This window comes from Mastacembelus armatus, chromosome 9 (genome assembly GCF_900324485.2).
Source record: "Mastacembelus armatus chromosome 9, fMasArm1.2, whole genome shotgun sequence".
NCBI classification, from domain to species: Eukaryota; Metazoa; Chordata; class Actinopteri; order Synbranchiformes; family Mastacembelidae; genus Mastacembelus; species Mastacembelus armatus.
The window spans coordinates 24,120,799-24,138,378 of NC_046641.1; the positions used below are offsets into that span (position 1 = coordinate 24,120,799).

The 17,580-nt window shown below is 46.2% G+C and overlaps 3 protein-coding genes across 4 annotated transcripts; 2 read left to right on the forward strand and 1 right to left on the reverse strand.

Moving 5' to 3' along the window:
• Nucleotides 1-937: 937 nt before the first annotated feature.
• On the forward strand, nucleotides 938-3,904 carry mymk (myomaker, myoblast fusion factor). The gene is made up of 6 exons (XM_026322121.2): nucleotides 938-1,117; nucleotides 1,591-1,705; nucleotides 2,272-2,420; nucleotides 2,647-2,763; nucleotides 2,880-3,020; nucleotides 3,162-3,904. The coding sequence occupies exons 1-6, from the start codon at nucleotides 983-985 to the stop codon at nucleotides 3,366-3,368; spliced, it is 864 nt and encodes a 287-aa protein (XP_026177906.1). The 5' UTR covers nucleotides 938-982; the 3' UTR covers nucleotides 3,369-3,904.
• Nucleotides 3,905-3,931: 27 nt separating this feature from the next.
• Nucleotides 3,932-12,113, reverse strand: LOC113139126 (tetratricopeptide repeat protein 16). 2 transcript variants are annotated; one of them, XM_026322117.2, is made up of 13 exons: nucleotides 12,005-12,113; nucleotides 11,386-11,567; nucleotides 11,213-11,303; nucleotides 10,910-11,071; nucleotides 10,553-10,653; nucleotides 10,260-10,389; nucleotides 9,958-10,172; nucleotides 9,386-9,681; nucleotides 9,120-9,264; nucleotides 8,109-8,274; nucleotides 7,856-7,989; nucleotides 7,456-7,597; nucleotides 3,932-7,162 (listed from the first exon to the last, which is right to left on the reverse strand). In XM_026322117.2, the coding sequence occupies exons 1-13, from the start codon at nucleotides 12,020-12,022 to the stop codon at nucleotides 6,743-6,745; spliced, it is 2,202 nt and encodes a 733-aa protein (XP_026177902.1). In that variant the 5' UTR covers nucleotides 12,023-12,113; the 3' UTR covers nucleotides 3,932-6,742. The 2 variants fall into 2 exon arrangements, with proteins under 2 accessions (XP_026177902.1, XP_026177903.1); XM_026322118.2 differs by having other exon boundaries at nucleotides 3,934-7,162; nucleotides 10,910-11,047.
• A 779-nt stretch (nucleotides 12,114-12,892) lies between these two features.
• slc2a8 (solute carrier family 2 member 8) lies at nucleotides 12,893-17,373 on the forward strand. The gene is made up of 10 exons (XM_026322120.1): nucleotides 12,893-12,987; nucleotides 13,427-13,589; nucleotides 14,079-14,285; nucleotides 14,400-14,499; nucleotides 15,061-15,272; nucleotides 15,512-15,661; nucleotides 15,808-15,916; nucleotides 16,027-16,203; nucleotides 16,418-16,563; nucleotides 17,086-17,373. The coding sequence occupies exons 1-10, from the start codon at nucleotides 12,893-12,895 to the stop codon at nucleotides 17,230-17,232; spliced, it is 1,506 nt and encodes a 501-aa protein (XP_026177905.1). The 3' UTR covers nucleotides 17,233-17,373.
• The last annotated feature ends 207 nt before the right edge of the window (nucleotides 17,374-17,580 follow it).

Consider the following 17,580-nt stretch of genomic DNA (forward strand, 5'->3'; position numbering starts at 1 on the left):
TCCATAGTTGTAGGCAAAACATAGCAAACATGGTGAAAATATTTTTGTTTACTGCAGTGTTGAAAGGTTTCAGTCCAATGATGTGGACTGTGATGACATGCGTTTTGTCTTCATTGTTAATCTTAGTGATAAGACTTTGGAATGCTGCAGATAGATAGATAGATAGATAGATAGATAGATAGATAGATAGATAGATAGATAGATAGATAGATAGATAGATAGATAGATAGATAGATAGATAGATAGATAGATAGATAGATAGATAGATAGACAGATAGATAGATAGACAGATAGATAGATAGATAGATAGATAGATAGATAGATAGATAGATAGATAGATAGATAGATAGATAGATAGATGGATGGATGGATGGATGGATGGATGGATGGATGAATGGATGGATGGATGGATGGATACATAGCTGACATCTTAAAGGTGCAGCCTCAGTGAAGACACGCTAAGACATCAGGAGTGAGAAAACGTCTCTGGCTCCTGTCACTGGTTTGAATGGGAAACATCTTGAAACATGGGCTCCATGAGCTACAAGAGGATACTGTTACTAGCACTGAACATTTGCATTGTATGTGTGATCAGGTAGTGCAGAATCAGAAGGTCTGTGGAGGAGCATTCATGCATATTGGCCCAAACAGGTTGAAGTGGTCATGGATGCCACGGCTCGTCCTGCCTGAAGTTCCTCCCACGTCGCATTGTTGTGCAAACAGCTGCTCAGCGATGACGCTGCACATCCAGGCCTCTGTGGACCTGCCACCCTGGGGGGACATTTAATCTTTAAATGGCCAGACTGGACAGCTGAGTGTGAGAGTGTGTGTCTGTGCTGTATGTGCATTCTGATGCTCGTCCACTCACACACACCAAGGACTAAAGGAGCTGAGGATATCTACTCTCCAAACTGACTCATACTCAGGGACCCTCTGAAGCACACGGGAGAGTTTCTTACTGTCTGTTCGTTGTCCTTCCACCATGGGGGCATTTATCGCCAAGATGCTGCTCCCTACAATCAGCAGCCTGGTGTTCCTGCCTACAGCCAGTGTGGCCGCCAAGAGGGGCTTCCACATGGAGGCCATGGTCTACTTCTTCACCATGTTCTTCGCTGCGGTGAGAATGAGTTTTGATGACAGACTGCACTTCAGCTGTGTTTGAGACTCAACACTGATGTTTGTTTTCTTTGTTTTTATGCTTCGTATTTGTTGTATCTCATATAGAAATAATAAATACTAATATTGTTTTCATCAATACAAGGAAATAATATTTTACTAAAGAACTGATCCTTAACTATGAATACCACATCAGGGCCCTGTTTGAACACTGGAACGTCAGGGTTTGCTATTCGGATGATATATTTGCTGTTCTTTCCAAAGGACTACATGAATCTTTTGTGCATCACTGATTAAAAACAGATAGAAAGGATTTGTTCACGCAGAACATGCAGAGTACATATTTTTTTAAATGGAAACTGGATCCAAAGGTGGACAGCTCATAAAGTTTGTTAAATGATCAGCAGCTTCTCTAACAAACCGTTAACCCCCTGGACCCTGTGACTGTGTGTTGACCTGAACGTCTTCCTGCAGATCTACCATGCATGTGATGGTCCAGGCCTCTCCATCCTGTGTTTCATGAGGTACGATGTTCTGGAGTACTTCAGCGTTTATGGCACCGCTCTCTCTATGTGGGTCACACTCATAGGTAAGTCCTAGTTCACAGACCAGCTCAGTCTGCGTCCTGAAAGTGTTCATGTGTCCACTGGTTTTCGTTCCATAGTGTCCAGTGTTTTTGAAAGGTTTCCTTTTTTGATCGTTGTAGAAAAACTGCTACTGAGGTTTTTGGAAAATATGACCTGATGCTAAAAATACTTCCATTAGTTTTCAACAGTGACTCAAGGATACAAACCACCAGTTCCTCCTGCACCAGCTGTTGATAACATACGTGGTATCTCTGAGTTCTGCTCACATGTGTTCAGACGTGACCTCTCTTAAGACCACTGAAACATTTGGTCCTCTGCTGCCTGAGCCCCTGCAGTTTGGCAACAAGGGCGGCAGACTGTGTGCTGTGGAGGAGCAAATGCTCCGACAGCTGACTTCACTTCAGGTGCTTGTCGTCTTTGTTGGAAAATATTCTTTACTGAATATCAAACCGAGGTTCAGCATTGGAACGTGGGGATTAAAATGGATTTCGTGGTGCCCAAGTGTATATGTTCCACATTTTTAACAAGCAGTTAGTCTCACATGCAGCATGTGTCTGATGTGTCCCAGCTCTGGGTGACTTTGATGAACCCCAGCGCTCCAGTCTAACCATGTTCGGAGTGTTGACCATTGCTGTGAGGATCTACCAGGACCGCTGGGGTTATGGGATCTACTCCGGACCGATAGGATCAGCGATCTTCATCATCACTGTCAAATGGGTGAGTGTTCTGACACTGGCAGGTTAAGTTGGTGTTAATGTTCTTAAGATGATTTCAGTCCTTTTTCTCTTCCATCCTCTTCACCCTTCTTCTTTTTCATGAGCTCCACTTTTCACACCTTCTTCCTTGCTCTTACTCTTATTCTTCTTCTCTTCCACCTCTTCCTTGGCCTCTTTTTTGGTTCACTCTCTGAATGAATCACTGCAATGATCCTTTGGTGTTCCAGCTGCAGAAGATGAAGCAGTTGAGGGCAGTGTATCCGGAGAAGACAGTCTACACGCAGCAAGTTGGTCCGGGCTGCTGCTTCGGTGCGCTCGCCCTGATGCTGCGTTTCTACTTTCAGGTGACTGTCACCAAAATCAAACTTGTGTTGTTTGTTGAGATGCAACTATGAGAACGTGTTTAGCTGCATGTCTTCACATAAATGACTAAAGGTGTGTTGTATTCTCTTCCCTGCAGGAGTGGGACTACGCTTATGTCCACAGCTTCTACCATCTGTCTCTGGCTGTGTCCTTCATCCTGCTGCTTCCAAAGAAGAACCGCTACGCAGGGACTGGGCAGAAAGCTTTTAAGCTCAGCTGCTTCACTCTCTGCTGCTGCGTATGTTACATTTATTAAATCCAGACAGGAAGCTGAGGGCAGCAGGACAGGCCATATAGAGAGAGAGAAAGTGTTCATTGAGCAGTGAAAGTCAAATGTCCTTGTTGCCCTAATCATGTTTCCTAATTGTTCCCACTCCAGACCATGTCCCCTGGTACGTCCAAAGAGGAGACAGACAAGCCAAAGAAGAAGAAGAAGTCGACTCGGACCGTGTGGACAGTCCCCACCGAGAAGCTTTGGACGCGAGGCTGCAGCACCCCCACCCTGCCTCTGTACAACCCCCCGCCCTCCACGCCTGTCAAAGGAACCAGCATCAGTAAGCTCAAGGAGCTGAACGGCTGGAAGTGACCCCAAAAACATAACTGTCAGTCAGCAACGTAGGAGGACTCGGACTAGAGCGGGAAATGGGAAAATCACCAAAGAGCTGTCAGCCACATGCTGATTAACTTGTATGTGGCTGGTAAGTTAATCTACTTTAGCAGGAAAAAAAACATCATGTGGATGTTCCTTTCTACGCCAGACAATGAGTTTTGGCTGGTAGAATATTTAAGGTCAGCAGCGACTTTAGGAATCCACCAGCCACTGCAGCCAACAGGTCAAGAAACAAGAGCACCCTGATGTGAAAAACAAACAAACAACTCAAGGGCAAGAAGAAAAAGGCCTCCAGTGCCCTAGAAAGACCTGATAACAGCACAGCTGTGTGCAGCACTTGTCCAGAGCTGAGGACAGGCAGCACGCTACCAAAGAACACACACAGCACAAACAGGGAGACGGCGGCTGAGACAAGCCAGTAAAACTGACTGGAAAATTTATGAGAAGAACAAACAGGCAGATGGTTTATCTCTCCAAAATATATAAATTGTCTTTAGAAATGTTCCTCAGGGGAGGCCCTTCGTCTGCTCGCCTCAGTCTGTCCACCCTCCCTCCGCCTCGTTCTCCTTCCCGTCTCTGTCAGGGAAAGGAACCACGCGGCCAAATCTGGTTATGAGAATTACAAGCCCGTAAAGCACATTTTACCGTTTTTATATGTCCTGGAGGTGCCAAATGTGTCATGTGGAGCATCAGACCCTGGAGCATCAGACGCTTGAGTATCAGACGCTGGAGCGAGGGAGACCGGCCCAGACGTCAGTCTGTAACTCAACTGAAGCGTCTTGATGTGTTTCTGGATCGGCAGGTGGACTCTTCTGTCTGTTCACTGACCGAGCAGCTCTGGTTATGATTTCTGTCCCTATGTGCATCGTTCAGTCTGTGTAATAAAAACCTTTGTTAATATATTGTTATTTATCGCAGTATGAAAGATTGTAAATTGACCATTTTGGAATGTTTTGTGAATAAAATCAAATGCTGTGACCCTGTCCTCTGCTCTCTCCACCATCACACTGCAGAGCAGGCCAAATGACAAAAACCCTGACTGGCACATACTTCAAGACCACTCCAGTCTAGCAGCACTAATCTAATCCCAAACCCACATATCCCGTTGCACTTTCACTTCGGGAGGACACGGAGTTGTGCGTCCGTGCACGTCACCTGCCCCGAACACTACCCAAAGACTACAAACGCGTTCTGCACATCTTAGACAAAACAGTCTTGGGCCAAAACGTGAGTGAACCTCCCTCCACCAGGGAATGTTGTGAGTCGGGATCCAAGCCGCCAGCTCCCGTGCCCAGAGAAAAGTGTTTTTGTCTGGGCGCAGAGGCCTGGCTGGCTGCGTCTTTCTGACAGGACGGTAACTGGAGCCTTTTATTGCACAAGTGTGAAACACTTTTCAGCTCCTTTACGACCACTGTCTAACCCACCCCGCTCTGCTGAGGGCCCGGAGCCCACACACATTCAGGACGGTGTTACTATACTTGTGAAGACTTTCTACCATCTATACTACTGGCTTTAACGGTACACTTACAGAAGCCTATTAGAAATCTAGACCTAATCCTGACCTCAGAACAGCCTTTGGGAGCAAAACTGAGCAAAGTGTCCTCAGTTTTCACAATTTTCAACATCGAGTGACCCATAGAATGACACGTGGTCCCCACTAGAACACAAACACTGACACACACACACACAGTCTGAGGGTCTGGACCCAGGCCTGTCCACCACAGGTCGTGAAAAATACTACTTCAACAGAAAAGTGCACTTAGTCCAGCAGTCTAGAAAATACGACGCCCCAATTGTCATTAGTCAGCTACGCAGCTCCTGCGACAGCCTGAGGTATGTTTGGCATGTTTGTGCTCGTAGCTGTGAGCTGTGCCTACTTTCTATGTGCCACTGGTCCTTTCTCTGCGTGGCAGCTGCCGCCTCAGCTGCTGTCGCTGCCAGCTGCCTCTCACACACCGAGCACCAGCCAAACACCAGACTCAACCTGCTGCACAGAGCTGAGCTTTAGTTCGGGATCAACAGTGGAACAAGCTGTCACTGTTAAATGCTCGTATATATTTGTACCTGTAGAACTCATGGCCTAGAAAGACTAGAACCCTAACCTCGTCTGTCCTCTCTGTGTTTGAAGGTTGTTTAAGATGATCTGGTCATGGGCGACTTAAATCAGACGCGTGCAGTGGGTCGGTAACAACATGTCTCACTTTCCCATAATGCACAGTCTGAACTCATTTCTTACTATGCAGTCTTATTTATAGAAATTGTGATAACACACTATAATCATACGAGGTACTGCATATCTTTAGGGTGTCAGTGTGCTGTCAGTACAAGGGTCACATCAACACCCAAGTATCCTTAGACTGTACCAGGTTTCTCTTTGCTGCCTGATTAACTGTGGTTAAGACAGTCTGCTGCACCTCGTCAGTCCAGAAAGTGATAAACTCTCCCAGACTGACACAGTGACACAGACTTGGACTGTAGTGGATCTGAAAGAGCCAACTTCCATCAGAGCGTGACCCGAGGACAACTACAGTTTATTACAGACAGGAACCGAAGGTTATTAATGAATTTCAGTGGTGACTAGATGGTGATATACACACCGGAGAAAAGAGAGGATGGGTGAAACTGTTCTCTCTGTGTTCTGTAATTCCGCACAGACATGTGGAACCACACTGCAGACTGAAGTGTCTGTGAACTGTGCCAGGTGCTTGATAGGAACATGGTTCAGGATGTGTTCACTAAAGCCCCCAAAGGTTTGTCTCAGACTGAGTTTCTGTTCATAATCATTCATTTGGGACAGTGTGGACAGATCAGGCCTCAGATCAGGTGAAATTAAAGGCAACTGAAGGGAGTTGGAGAAATCACATCACATGCACAATAGATGAAAATCTGTTTCTGGAGTTACGGAACCAAACATTTAGATCTCATGACATAAAATTAAAGATAAAAATTAAACACAAAATGAAAAAGTCCACCATGCTAAAAATGCCTCTGCTGCCACCTACTGGCCTGCAGTGTGTAATAACATCCAAAATAAAGGATTATACCAGTGTTTTAGAAATGTTGTGGACTCTGCACCCCTCTTCCCTTTTCTGTCTGAAGGAATTAAAGATTATGCAGATGCACATTCTGTTTCCTCACAGAAACTCTCATGCTCAACGATTTCCTCTACTGTTTAAATCCAAACCATTAGATCAAGTTAAAGGACCAGTTGGTTGCACAAAGTGTAGCTTTCTTCAGGGCAGCAAAGTCTTATCCACATCCAATGACACTGGGATCAAGTACGAGAAGGAGAAATCCATATAAAAACATGTAAATACGACACTTATAGGAAACCCAGTGTAAGTTTATTATCACTTCTCCAAACAGCACAAATCACTTGTAGGACGACCTGCCCTCAAATCTAAAGGTGGGCTGGTCCTGTTCCACACTGCTGATGTGGATGATGCTCCTGATGCGGATGGTCCTGATGCGGATGCTCCTGATGCGGATGCTCCTGATGCGGATGCTCCTGATGTGGATGGTCCTGATGCGGATGCTCCTGATGCGGATGCTCCTGATGTGGATGGTCCTGATGCGGATGCTCCTGATGCGGATGCTCCTGATGTGGATGGTCCTGATGCGGATGCTCCTGATGCAGATGCTCCTGATGCGGATGCTCCTGATGCAGATGCTCCTGATGCGGATGCTCCTGATGTGGATGCTATTGATGGGGGCTGTGGGGTGAGCTGTGGCCCAGTGTGGTGGAAAAATGAAGAAGCCGTTTCCTTAACCTGCCACAGATAAACAGCAACAACAAAACAACTTAATCCCGGTTGGTAGTAGACATCATGGATAATTACATGGCCTCATCTTTCCATCTTAATCTGCTTCAGGTCTGATGGAAAACTGCTGTGCTCAGAGAACACACAGATTTCACTCATGTGATCATGTATTTATTGAGAAAATCAGATAAAATGGGCAGGCATGGTCAGACTTTTCTAGGAACTGAATTTCACTTGTGATCTTCTCCAGAAACAGGACATGAACACGTCACCATCATTTATGACTGATTTCTGATCAGTACCTGCAGAAGGCTCTTCACAATTATCTGCATCTCCTGCTGGTTCACACACAACTTCAGCTCCATTCCTGCTGCAGACGTGTCCTCTGAGGGGCCCGATGTGTCCTCACTGGCCAGAGTCATGTTCTGGATCGCCTCGTTCAGCCTGATGACACATGACAACACAGCACACGCTCGTCTGAGTAGCCTGCTGTTTACAAGCAGCTTGACTTTGGAAGAGCAAAGAGCAGCTGTGTTGTTTATGCACTGATTGTTACATCTCTGCGCTGCTCTGCTGCACTACGTGTTGTGTTATCATGGAGATTCTCTTATGCACAGAAAAGATCTTTTTTCAACTTGTAACGTGCGAAGCGGCGACACATCTGGCGTGTCCCTGTCTTCTGGTGCTCTGCGTGTTGCCGACCTGTGTTGATCAGATGAGCGGCTGTGGGCCTGGATGGTGTCTGTCAGCTGAAGTCTGAGTACTTGTCCTGCTGGACTGGACAAAACGTCGGACACACTGCAGCCAGGGAACAGACTCATGAGCATAGGAGGCACCTACACACACACACACACACACACACAGAGAGTTTTGACGTTTTACTACCAAATTCAACAGAAACATTTGTTTTTAATAGAATCATTGGTGCAAAACTCTCGTGAGCTGAAACTCTGACCTCCTCGTTGTTGGGATCCAGGATCAACATGTGGATTAAATCCTGTCTGGCTCCATCCAGGTTTAGGATCTTTCTGAAGGCCTTGGATCTGCTCTCATAGTACTGACCGACTGTGGGGTTGTAGCGAATGGCCAGAGAAAACATGTCAGCTGCCTGATGGAAACACCTGTGGATGCAGACGCACGTGCACACTCACAAAAACAGCAGCTGAATGAGATTTTTATATTAGTAAATCTTCACTCCCTCAGTCCAAATCTGACGTTTTACTAAAAAGTAGGATCTTTTTTTCTCTAACACCTACAAATATAAGCTGGACCCACTAGCTTGTTTGTTTATGTGCGTCACGATCCATGTCCTAGTTTCCTGTTGTGGACTTTTATTTTTGGTTTCTATTTCCTGTGTCACCTGGTCTCATCCCAGGTAGCTTCATGTTCATCTGTTTGTACTAGTTTCACCTGTGTCTGCCTTGTTCCCCCCTGCAGTACATATATATATATATATATATATATGTATACACCAGCTTTTCTCTTAGACTAGTTGCTGGATTCTGTGCACACTCAGAATGGGGGTATTGTAGGCCCTCAGCACTGCCAGACCATTGTGAGTCTACTGTGACCTGACTCTTCCTGCACATGGTTATATCTCCTTGGCTTTTTCCTGGTTCCTGAGTCTGTTTTTTCCAGGTTTGAGAAATTAAGTCTCCTGAGTCTCCGTGGTCCCTCTCTACTCCTGTGTTCCTTGTCTCCAGTCTCTCTCTCGTCCCACTTCCCGGTGAGTTGGCCACCCTGTCCTGAATCGCCTGAGTCTGTTCTGAGTTCTGCATCACTGGACTCCAGCTCCACTGGTTCCTCTTTTCCCATGGTTCTGTGTTTCTTGGTCTAACTCCTGAAAACCTAAGTTTGTCTTTGGTTGTGAAATAAAGTCTTTCGTGTGCAACCTTGGGTCCAAAACCTAAACGTATTCATACAAACTGTAACTGTGTGTGTTGGTGTGTTTTTATGTGGTTCTGACCCATCCTGGAAACACAAAGAGCCCAGAGTGTTGTAGAGGACAGCGAGGCGGAGCTGGACCGCAGGGTCATCAGGCTGCATCATCTCCTCAGCCTGCTGGTAATCAGCCAGAGCGTAACACCACTCGCCCTGCTTAAAGAAACAGTCTGAACACACACACACACACACACACACACACACACACACACACACACGTTTATGTTTACGTTTAATTGTGAGTGTGCACAGTAAAGAGACACACTCACACATTAGGTGTCCCAGTCTCACCTCCTCGGTTTAGGTACAGTCCTGCCTGGCCCTTCTCCTCCTCGATGGCCTTGTTGAGAAGCAGAGTGGCTTCAGCGTAGAGGCCTCTACTGAAGCACTGAACTGCAAAATCATTGTAGGTGAGAACCAGCTGAAACTCTGCCTCCCTCTGCACAGAGCCGGGCCCAGCCCTCTGGTCTCGGACCTCCGCCTGGTCTCTGACCGTCTTCTCCTGCTCCTCCTCGCTCAGCTCCACAGCCTGGACCAGATCCTCGATGGCGGCCGTGAAGTCCTTCAGACGTCGGTACAGGATCCCTCTGATAGACACAGAATCAGCTTTAAGAAAACGGGTCAATTTTAACTATTAAACAAATGTGGTCAAACAAAACAGATTTAGTTTGTTAGACTCAAATGTAAAATGACTAATTTAACTGAACCGCTCTCACTATAAGTAAATTAGTGAACCAAACATAATCCATTAATTGTTGAGGAAATATGTTTTTTGTTAGTCGCAGCTCTTTGCAGTCACATTTAGATGCTGGGATGTTTTGTCCACATTCAGTCCACTGTTGTAGTTCTTCTGTCTGTTTCACCTGAACAGGTAGAGGCGTCCGTCCTGCGGGCTGTTCCCCAGAGCGACGTTGATCATGCAGAGGGCTTCGGGCAGCTGGCCGGTCAAAGCTCTGCCCACAGCCTGTTGTCGGGCCCGTTCGCTGGCTTCCTGCAGCTGCAGCAGCAGTGCTCCGGCCCCCGGACACGTCGGGTTCAACGCCAACGCCGACTTCACATCTTGGTAACACTGAGACGTCTGGACAGGAGGGAGAACCACTTGATTTGCCTCAAGTGTAAACACTGTAAATGTTTTCTAAGTGCACGAGGACCCTGCAGCTGTAACCTGGTTGAGCTGTCTGAGCAGTCGGGCTCTGAGGACGTAGAGGTCAGAGGTGGCACCATCTGACACCATCCAGTCGCTCAGCAGCTTCAGACACTCAGAGTGGTGCCCTGCAGCTGTCAGGCAGGCCAGACTGGGAGACAAGGTACCACACGCATTAACGAAAACTGAACTAGAATAAGAGCCATGACAAACAACTGCACACTGTAACTATCTGAAGTGTAGATGTAAAAATTACATGTATATTTCTTATATCTGACATAAAGCAAAACACTTGGCTTATGCAGGTCCCTGACCTTCTGACTGCATAGGCCCTGCAGCCCGGTTTCACCTCAGCAGCTTTGCCGAAGGCCTTCAGAGCATCTAGGAAAAGGCCCCGGTCGTACAAACACTGGCCCTGGAGACAAGAACAAGCAGAAAGAGCCATGAAACGACTTTTGGTTGAGGCATCGGAGAGTTTGTCTGAGTTTTATCAAAGGGGTCCAATAATCAGTGCAACAACAGAATAAACCTGAACTCCAAGTTGAATGAACGTGCATATTATGAACGTGCGTAATGGTTCAGAGGTCTGGGACTGAACTTCATTCAGGTCTGAAGGGAACATGTAACAGGAAGTTCCAGACACAACAAGGGAGTGTGATTGAGAAACTCACCTGGAGGTAGTAGATGAAGGCCAAGCGGTCGCTGAAGGCTCCAGGCTCCAGGAGCCAGGCCCGTTTATAACACGCTGCTGCTGACTGGAAGTCGCACAGCTGCAGGTAGGCCTCTGCCTGGCTAACATAGAGCTGAGTCTGAAACACACACAGGTCCTCACACTGAGAAATAAATTAGTAAAAACATCTCACACTAACAGAACGTAGGAAATTACAGTGAACACACAGCTGAACTGAAACAACCTTCGTCACAGGACAAAGGATTAACACTTTTTACTCGATCACTGTGTGTCTGTCCAGCACCTGCTCTGGCTGCAGCGTGATGGCTCTGGAGAAACAGATCACAGCTTTCTCATACTGGGACTTTCCCATTGCCTCGTTTCCATTTGTGTAGCTGCAAAGAAAGAAAACATCTGAGCATTGTGCAGCCCAGCGGACGCCAACTGGTTTTCTTCCATTTCATTCATGGTTCTCACTGCTCTGCGGCCTTGCTCTGAACGATGAGGCTGCCCTGCAGGCCTGGTCTCTGAGCACGGTTCTCTCCTGGCACCAGGAAGACTTTACTGGAGCCAAAAAGCTGCTTGAAGGTGTTTTTTCTTCTGGCCTCATCCAGCTCCTCTTCTGACACAGCAGTGGGAAATAAACTCTGCTCTTCTGCCTGATGGTGAACAATCAGTCGACAAAGACTGAATATTAAATATCAAAACATTATAGTTTTCCTGAAGGATGCAAACCTGCAGAACAGGGATTAGACTGAAAATCAGCAGGTTCATTTCCAACAGGCTTTCTACCAAACAGTAACAGGCTTTAACACTGCAGTAAATTAATCACTACTTTGACACCAGCAATTTCAAGACCTGACCTTTGACCTTTTCCCTCTTTGACAGTTTAATTATAATTAACCAACTATTTAAGTGCGAAATCATCACAGAATCAACAATGACAAGACAATAATGACAAGAAATGGTAGTAATCTCTATTTTTTTGTAAATAAAGTAGCAACAAACAAAACATATTTAAACTATGTGAACTGATATTATGGGATGTAATCCAGCTAACCTTAATTACTAATTAATTAACTTCAACACCATTTACCGTCTGGTGGTTTTCCATGATGCTGTTGAACTGGTTTCCATCGGCTTATTGACTTTATTTTCACCTTCAGCCCATAATGCTAAAAACTGGACGTCACCATGGAAACCAGTCAACACTTCGCTTTTGTTTTCAGGCTTTTTTTTTTTTTTTAAATCAAAGAGTTTGTAAAAGGAAAGTTCCGCTCCTGTCATTTCCGGTGTCGTTTCACAGCGCCGCTTCAACAGATGCTCAAACGGTTTAAACGGATTTTTCTCCCTCAGGAAACATCGTGTAGCTTAAAAACTCTTAAGTTTCCCCCATAGATTTGTGCCGTACACGACTATGTGAATTATACTTATCAAGTCTGGACACGATTAAAAAATAAACTCAGAAAACTCAGTCACATTAGAGAAACATTGGGTTGTGTTGTAAACATTTAAACCATGTTGTTCTCATTTCCTTAATAGAACAAAGGTTCCACAGTCTCTGCGATAATCTAATCTATATTTTCCCGTTTTTCACAAATATAGAACGAGCTGCCGAATGTCCTGTCATTTCCTGTATTCTTCCGAAATAAAAAGTTTTAAAAACTAAAATAAAGTAACGACAGAAACTCTGCTCCAGCTGCTCCATGAAGACTTTTATTTTGAAAGCGACAAACCAGGAAATTTAAGGCGCGCTGGCCGATCAGCTGACTGACATGTTGACAGAGAGAAGGTGGGAGAAGCAGCAGGTCAGAAATGTCTGATGTCTGTTTCGGCTTCCTGTCACCACTGTCTTTCCTCCTCTCTGCTCCTGTGGATAAGCGGTTGCCAGTTTCTACGTTTCTGATTTTGTTCCGAGAGTTGGACCCGAACCGTGACTCATGTGAGGGAAGGAAGAACAGCAGGAGACAGCACTACAGTCGGCATGGACATCCAGAGCGAGCGGAGGAGGCTGCTGGATGCGGACGGGGGAGATGACGACCCGGCAGGGCTCATCTCTGAGCAGGAGGCTTATCTGAGGTCAGTGAACGCACCCGTGCACGGTGCGTGTGCACGACCAGAAACAAAGGCTGATTGTTAAAGGGCCATTCCAGAGGTTTACATGTTCAGCCCATTAGCTGCGCAGCACGTACTTCACCTCACAGCCAAGTCTCAGGCGAACTTTGCTTCACTTCTATTCGTTTCTGTTCAATGTTCAAATCATTTCGTTGATATTTCCAACAACTAAAGGCTGAGTTGTTGATTTCATGCAGCAATAATGACAAACATGTGAAAACACTGTCACTGTGATGTTACACATCAAACTCCTGATGATGCAAACTGCCCTTTGCACGTCATTAAAACCAAAATGACTGTTCTGTCCAGTCAACACAGCAGAAACTGCAACTCCTCAGACTCCACTGCAGGAATGTGCACGTGACTTTTACGTCCTACATTCGGTTCCTCTTTCCCTCCACAGCAAAGTGAAGAATAAGAATTTGTACCTGGCGACGTTTGCATCCGTCCTGGGTCCCATGAGCTTCGGGTTTGTGTTGGGCTACAGCTCTCCTGCCATCCCCGAACTCACCAGGATCGCAGACCCTCGGCTACGGCTGGACGACGTCCAGGCCTCCTGGTTTGGGGTATGATGACTTCATATCACAAACATCACAGCAAAGCGGCTTTGACACTGTTGAGTCTCACTTTTACAGCAGCTCTGGATCAGCAGGTGCCGTGCACAGGAAAAACTGTAGTTACTTTTATATGAAACATGCTTGACACTAAATATAGTTTGTTTCCTGCAAAATAACAGAACTAAGTTCATGTTCTGCACCAAAGTGTTAAAGAGCAATTCAATAAATACTGTTCACACCAACACATGAAGACACTTGATAGTAAACAGGCTGGGACTTCAGACAGCTTCAGTTCTCTTTTTAAATTATTTTTAGTTTAGGTTTTCTCCTGTGAAAGTGCTCTTCCTGTTCTAAATTGAAATTAGTATCGTAGCTAAATGTGAGGGAAAGGTTTTGGGTAGAAAAGGTGCAGTTTGGAACAAAATGGCAATAAACTGTTTATTCCAGTAGGAAATGGGTCAAATCCAAATAAAGATGCTCGTGCTGTGTGGTTTTCAGTCCATAGTGACGGTGGGAGCGGCGGCCGGCGGCCTGCTGGGTGGGTGGATGGTGGAGAAGATCGGCAGGAAGCTCAGTCTGATGTTCTGCTCGCTGCCCTTCGTCTTTGGCTTCACCGTCATCATCGCGGCACAGAACGTGTGGATGCTCTACGTCGGCAGAGTCCTCACCGGCCTCGCCAGCGGCGTCACATCGCTGGTCGTCCCGGTAAGAAGCGCTCGGCCATCTTTCAGTTTAGCCTGTGCAAACCCAGTGACAGTGAGCTGGTGTCTTGTTGTCCCCCCCCCCCGGGTCACTTCCTTCCTCCTTCTTCCCTCACAGCTGTATATCTCTGAGATGGCACACGAGCGAGTGCGCGGCACGTTGGGCTCCTGTGTGCAGCTGATGGTGGTGCTAGGCATTATGGGAGTTTATCTCGCAGGTATGTTATCTCCGCCTTTATTGTTTATGGCATCTTTAAATCTCAGTTCATCTCAGTCTGAGTTGATAAGTTGTTTTTATATGTCAAGTGAATTTGTATTTTATATAAATCATCAAACACCAAAATACCAAATAAAAAAAGGTTTGAAATGGACAAATTCATGTAAAAAGACCAGAGTAGAATAAGAATAAGAGACTGTGCTGCAGCAGTTAACAAGCTGTAAAGGACGTGACTTACACCTTTATAACATATTACAGATCTCCCCCTGCGTTGTGTAACGTCATGTATTTTCTGTCCGATACCCTGTGACTGGGTGTTTTACAGTGGTTTTTCTGAGGTTGTTGTACTGTTGTAAACCTCTGGATCAAAGGTTGAGAAGAAGAGATGACCAAGTCCTGGCCGTCATGTGATGGGATCGTCTGCGGCCTCACTAATCCTGTTAGCTGCATGCCGTTCACATTTTCCCATTAGAAGCTGCTCTGTCACATGAGGAGGGTTGTGTCGCGCTGATCATGACCCAGAACAGGAACAGCTGTATATCTGTGTGAACTCATCCTGCAGGTCTCTTCCTGGACTGGCGCTGGCTGGCGATCTGCAGCTCCATCCCACCGACGCTGCTGATAGTCTGCATGTGCTTCATGCCAGAGACGCCCCGGTTCCTGTTGTCGCAGGGCAAGAGGCAGGAGGCCGAGGAGGCGCTACGTTTCCTGCGAGGACCGGACGCCCCCGTCGAGTGGGAGTGCGGCCGCATCGAGGACGCCTGTGACGAGCAGGTGAGCCTGTGGTCGGTTTGGGGGTTGGGTGGTGAGCTGTTGATGACAACGACAGAATGACGCACACAGTGAAGTCACAGCATTTAAGATGACCACTGCTGCAGCCTCCTCCTCAGTGATAGCACCACCACTGTTGGAAACTGTGCAGTAAACCCTTACACTGTTTGGGCCGAAGGGTCAGATCTGCATGTTGATCTCTCTCTGACCCCGATGACTGGGGCCTCTCTGGTTTCTCCCAGGGCTCTAATTTCCAGATGTCCGACCTGAAGGACCCTGGTGTCTACAAGCCTCTGGTGATCGGCATCATGCTCATGATCTTTCAGCAGATGTCGGGGATCAATGCTATCATGTTTTATGCTGAGAATATATTTGAACAAGCTCATTTTAAGGTCAGTCAGCTTTACCTTTTGATTTATTGTGTGGACATTAGGACAAACTCTACATCTACGGGCAGTTGTGTTTTTGTCTGATCTATGATGTTTCTCCACTCTAGTATCTTGTTGAGTGAACCGAATGTTTTGCTGTTGTTTTTCAGGCGAGTGACCTGGCCTCTGTGATCGTGGGTCTGATTCAGGTCGTCTTTACAGCAGTAGCAGCGCTCATCATGGACAGGGCTGGAAGGAAAATCCTTCTCATCATCTCTGGTGTCTACAGTCCTTCATCCTAGTAATCTGTTAGCATTGGTAGATGTTTCTCCAGCTTTTCTTTAGCACCAAACAAGACTGACTGAGCTCTGCTTGTGTCTTTCTTTGAGGTGTTGCGATGGCGATCAGCACCACAGCGTTCGGGGTTTACTTCCACCTGATGTCCAAACTCCACAGGAGCACCTCACTGAGCCTCGTGATGCTGGATGTCCAGAGTACAGCTGGTGAAGAGCCAGCCCCTGACCTGGCCTGGCTCGCCCTGGCCAGCATGGCCATCTTCATCACAGGTGAGATCCTGGCTCACATGAACTCTAATCCAGCCAGAGTTCAAGTTACCACCAACCAAAGAGTTTGCTTCATTACCATCTGACAACAGAGGAAATGTCTTTAATCCCCAAAAAATCTAATCCACTGAGTTTAGAGAAACTGCACTGGTGATGATTTAAAGGAGCCTGTGGACTGGTCTCTGCGTACCACATTAACGATTGTTCCTGTGTTCAGGTTTTGCTCTGGGTTGGGGTCCGATCCCCTGGTTGGTTATGTCAGAGATTTTCCCTCTGAAAGTGCGGGGGTTTGCCAGCGCCGCCTGCGTCCTCACCAACTGGACCATGGCGTTTGTCGTGACCAAAACCTTCCAAGACATGATGGTGAGTGCTCAGCGGGACATTTTTCAAGGAGTTTTATAAAAACTTTCTTTTAATCTGAGGCCATAGAGAACAGAGAAAGCAGAACATGAACAACACGTGTGTGTTCTCTGCCTTTTAAAACAAATATTTAAATAACTGACTGGATAAATCATTTATCAAGAAAATGTCAGAGACTCCAGTGAAAAAGTGATTCCTGTTGTATGTCTTTGTAAACCAAACATCTGTCAAGACATCACACCAGGGAAATGATCATTTTTATTACTATTTGAAGTGAATCCTTAGTTGCAGCCTCTGATATGTGTTTTATGAAATTTCTAATTGTCTGTAGTTCAGTTGAGCAACAAGGCAGATCAGGTGTTTTACATGATACATAACAGGAAAAACAAGACAAACAACAATGAAGCTTAAAGTGAAACTAAGAATGAGTCAGATTAAATAATGAAACAAAGTGTCTGTACACTTTGGGTATCTGTTATGAAACTATGGCACCTTCCCCTGATCACTGACTGCGACCTCTTCCAGAACGTTCTAACCAACGCTGGGACGTTCTGGCTGTTCTCCTCTGTGTGCACCCTCAGCATCATCTTCACGGCGTTCTTCATCCCAGAAACCAAGGGCAAGACCCTGGAGCAGATTGAAGCCACTTTCAGAGGGACAGCGGGTCCATGAAGACCCCCACCCCCCTCCCCCAACCTCCACCTGCCAAAAATCATCTCACATGCGAAAACCCGAAACCTCTAATCTTATATTTCTGAACTGACGTGTATTTGGGACTCTGTGTGGGCATTATTAAAGTCTTTAAGCCTTTGACACCGACTGACGTCCCTTTGTTTTCAGTCACAAACCAGACAAATCTAACAAGTTTCTTAGATTTTGCCCATCTGAGCTGTTCCCCCCAGAATTCAGACCCCTTCACTTTCTGCAGTTCTGAGGATTCACTTTCAGACTTTTCCTTCAGATGTGTCTATGTTGATGTCTGAGTTTAAGACTCATACCACAGTCTGCATTGCATGTCAG

Excerpts from the sequence above, each read along its gene's own strand:
- LOC113139126 (XM_026322117.2), bottom strand. Across the intron at positions 11,304-11,385 it reads CAGAGCAAGGCCGCAGAGCA|CTACACAAATGGAAACGAGG; the intron begins GTGAGAACCATG and ends CTTTCTTTGCAG. Across the intron at positions 10,654-10,909 it reads CCTTCATCTACTACCTCCAG|GGCCAGTGTTTGTACGACCG; the intron begins GTGAGTTTCTCA and ends TCTTGTCTCCAG.
- mymk (XM_026322121.2), top strand. The coding sequence starts at position 983 with ATGGGGGCATTTATCGCCAAGATGCTGCTCCCTACAATCAGCAGCCTG. Across the intron at positions 1,118-1,590 it reads TCACCATGTTCTTCGCTGCG|ATCTACCATGCATGTGATGG; the intron begins GTGAGAATGAGT and ends GTCTTCCTGCAG. Across the intron at positions 2,764-2,879 it reads TGCTGCGTTTCTACTTTCAG|GAGTGGGACTACGCTTATGT; the intron begins GTGACTGTCACC and ends TCTTCCCTGCAG.
- slc2a8 (XM_026322120.1), top strand. The coding sequence starts at position 12,893 with ATGGACATCCAGAGCGAGCGGAGGAGGCTGCTGGATGCGGACGGGGGA. Across the intron at positions 12,988-13,426 it reads GAGCAGGAGGCTTATCTGAG|CAAAGTGAAGAATAAGAATT; the intron begins GTCAGTGAACGC and ends TTCCCTCCACAG. Across the intron at positions 16,204-16,417 it reads CATGGCCATCTTCATCACAG|GTTTTGCTCTGGGTTGGGGT; the intron begins GTGAGATCCTGG and ends TCCTGTGTTCAG.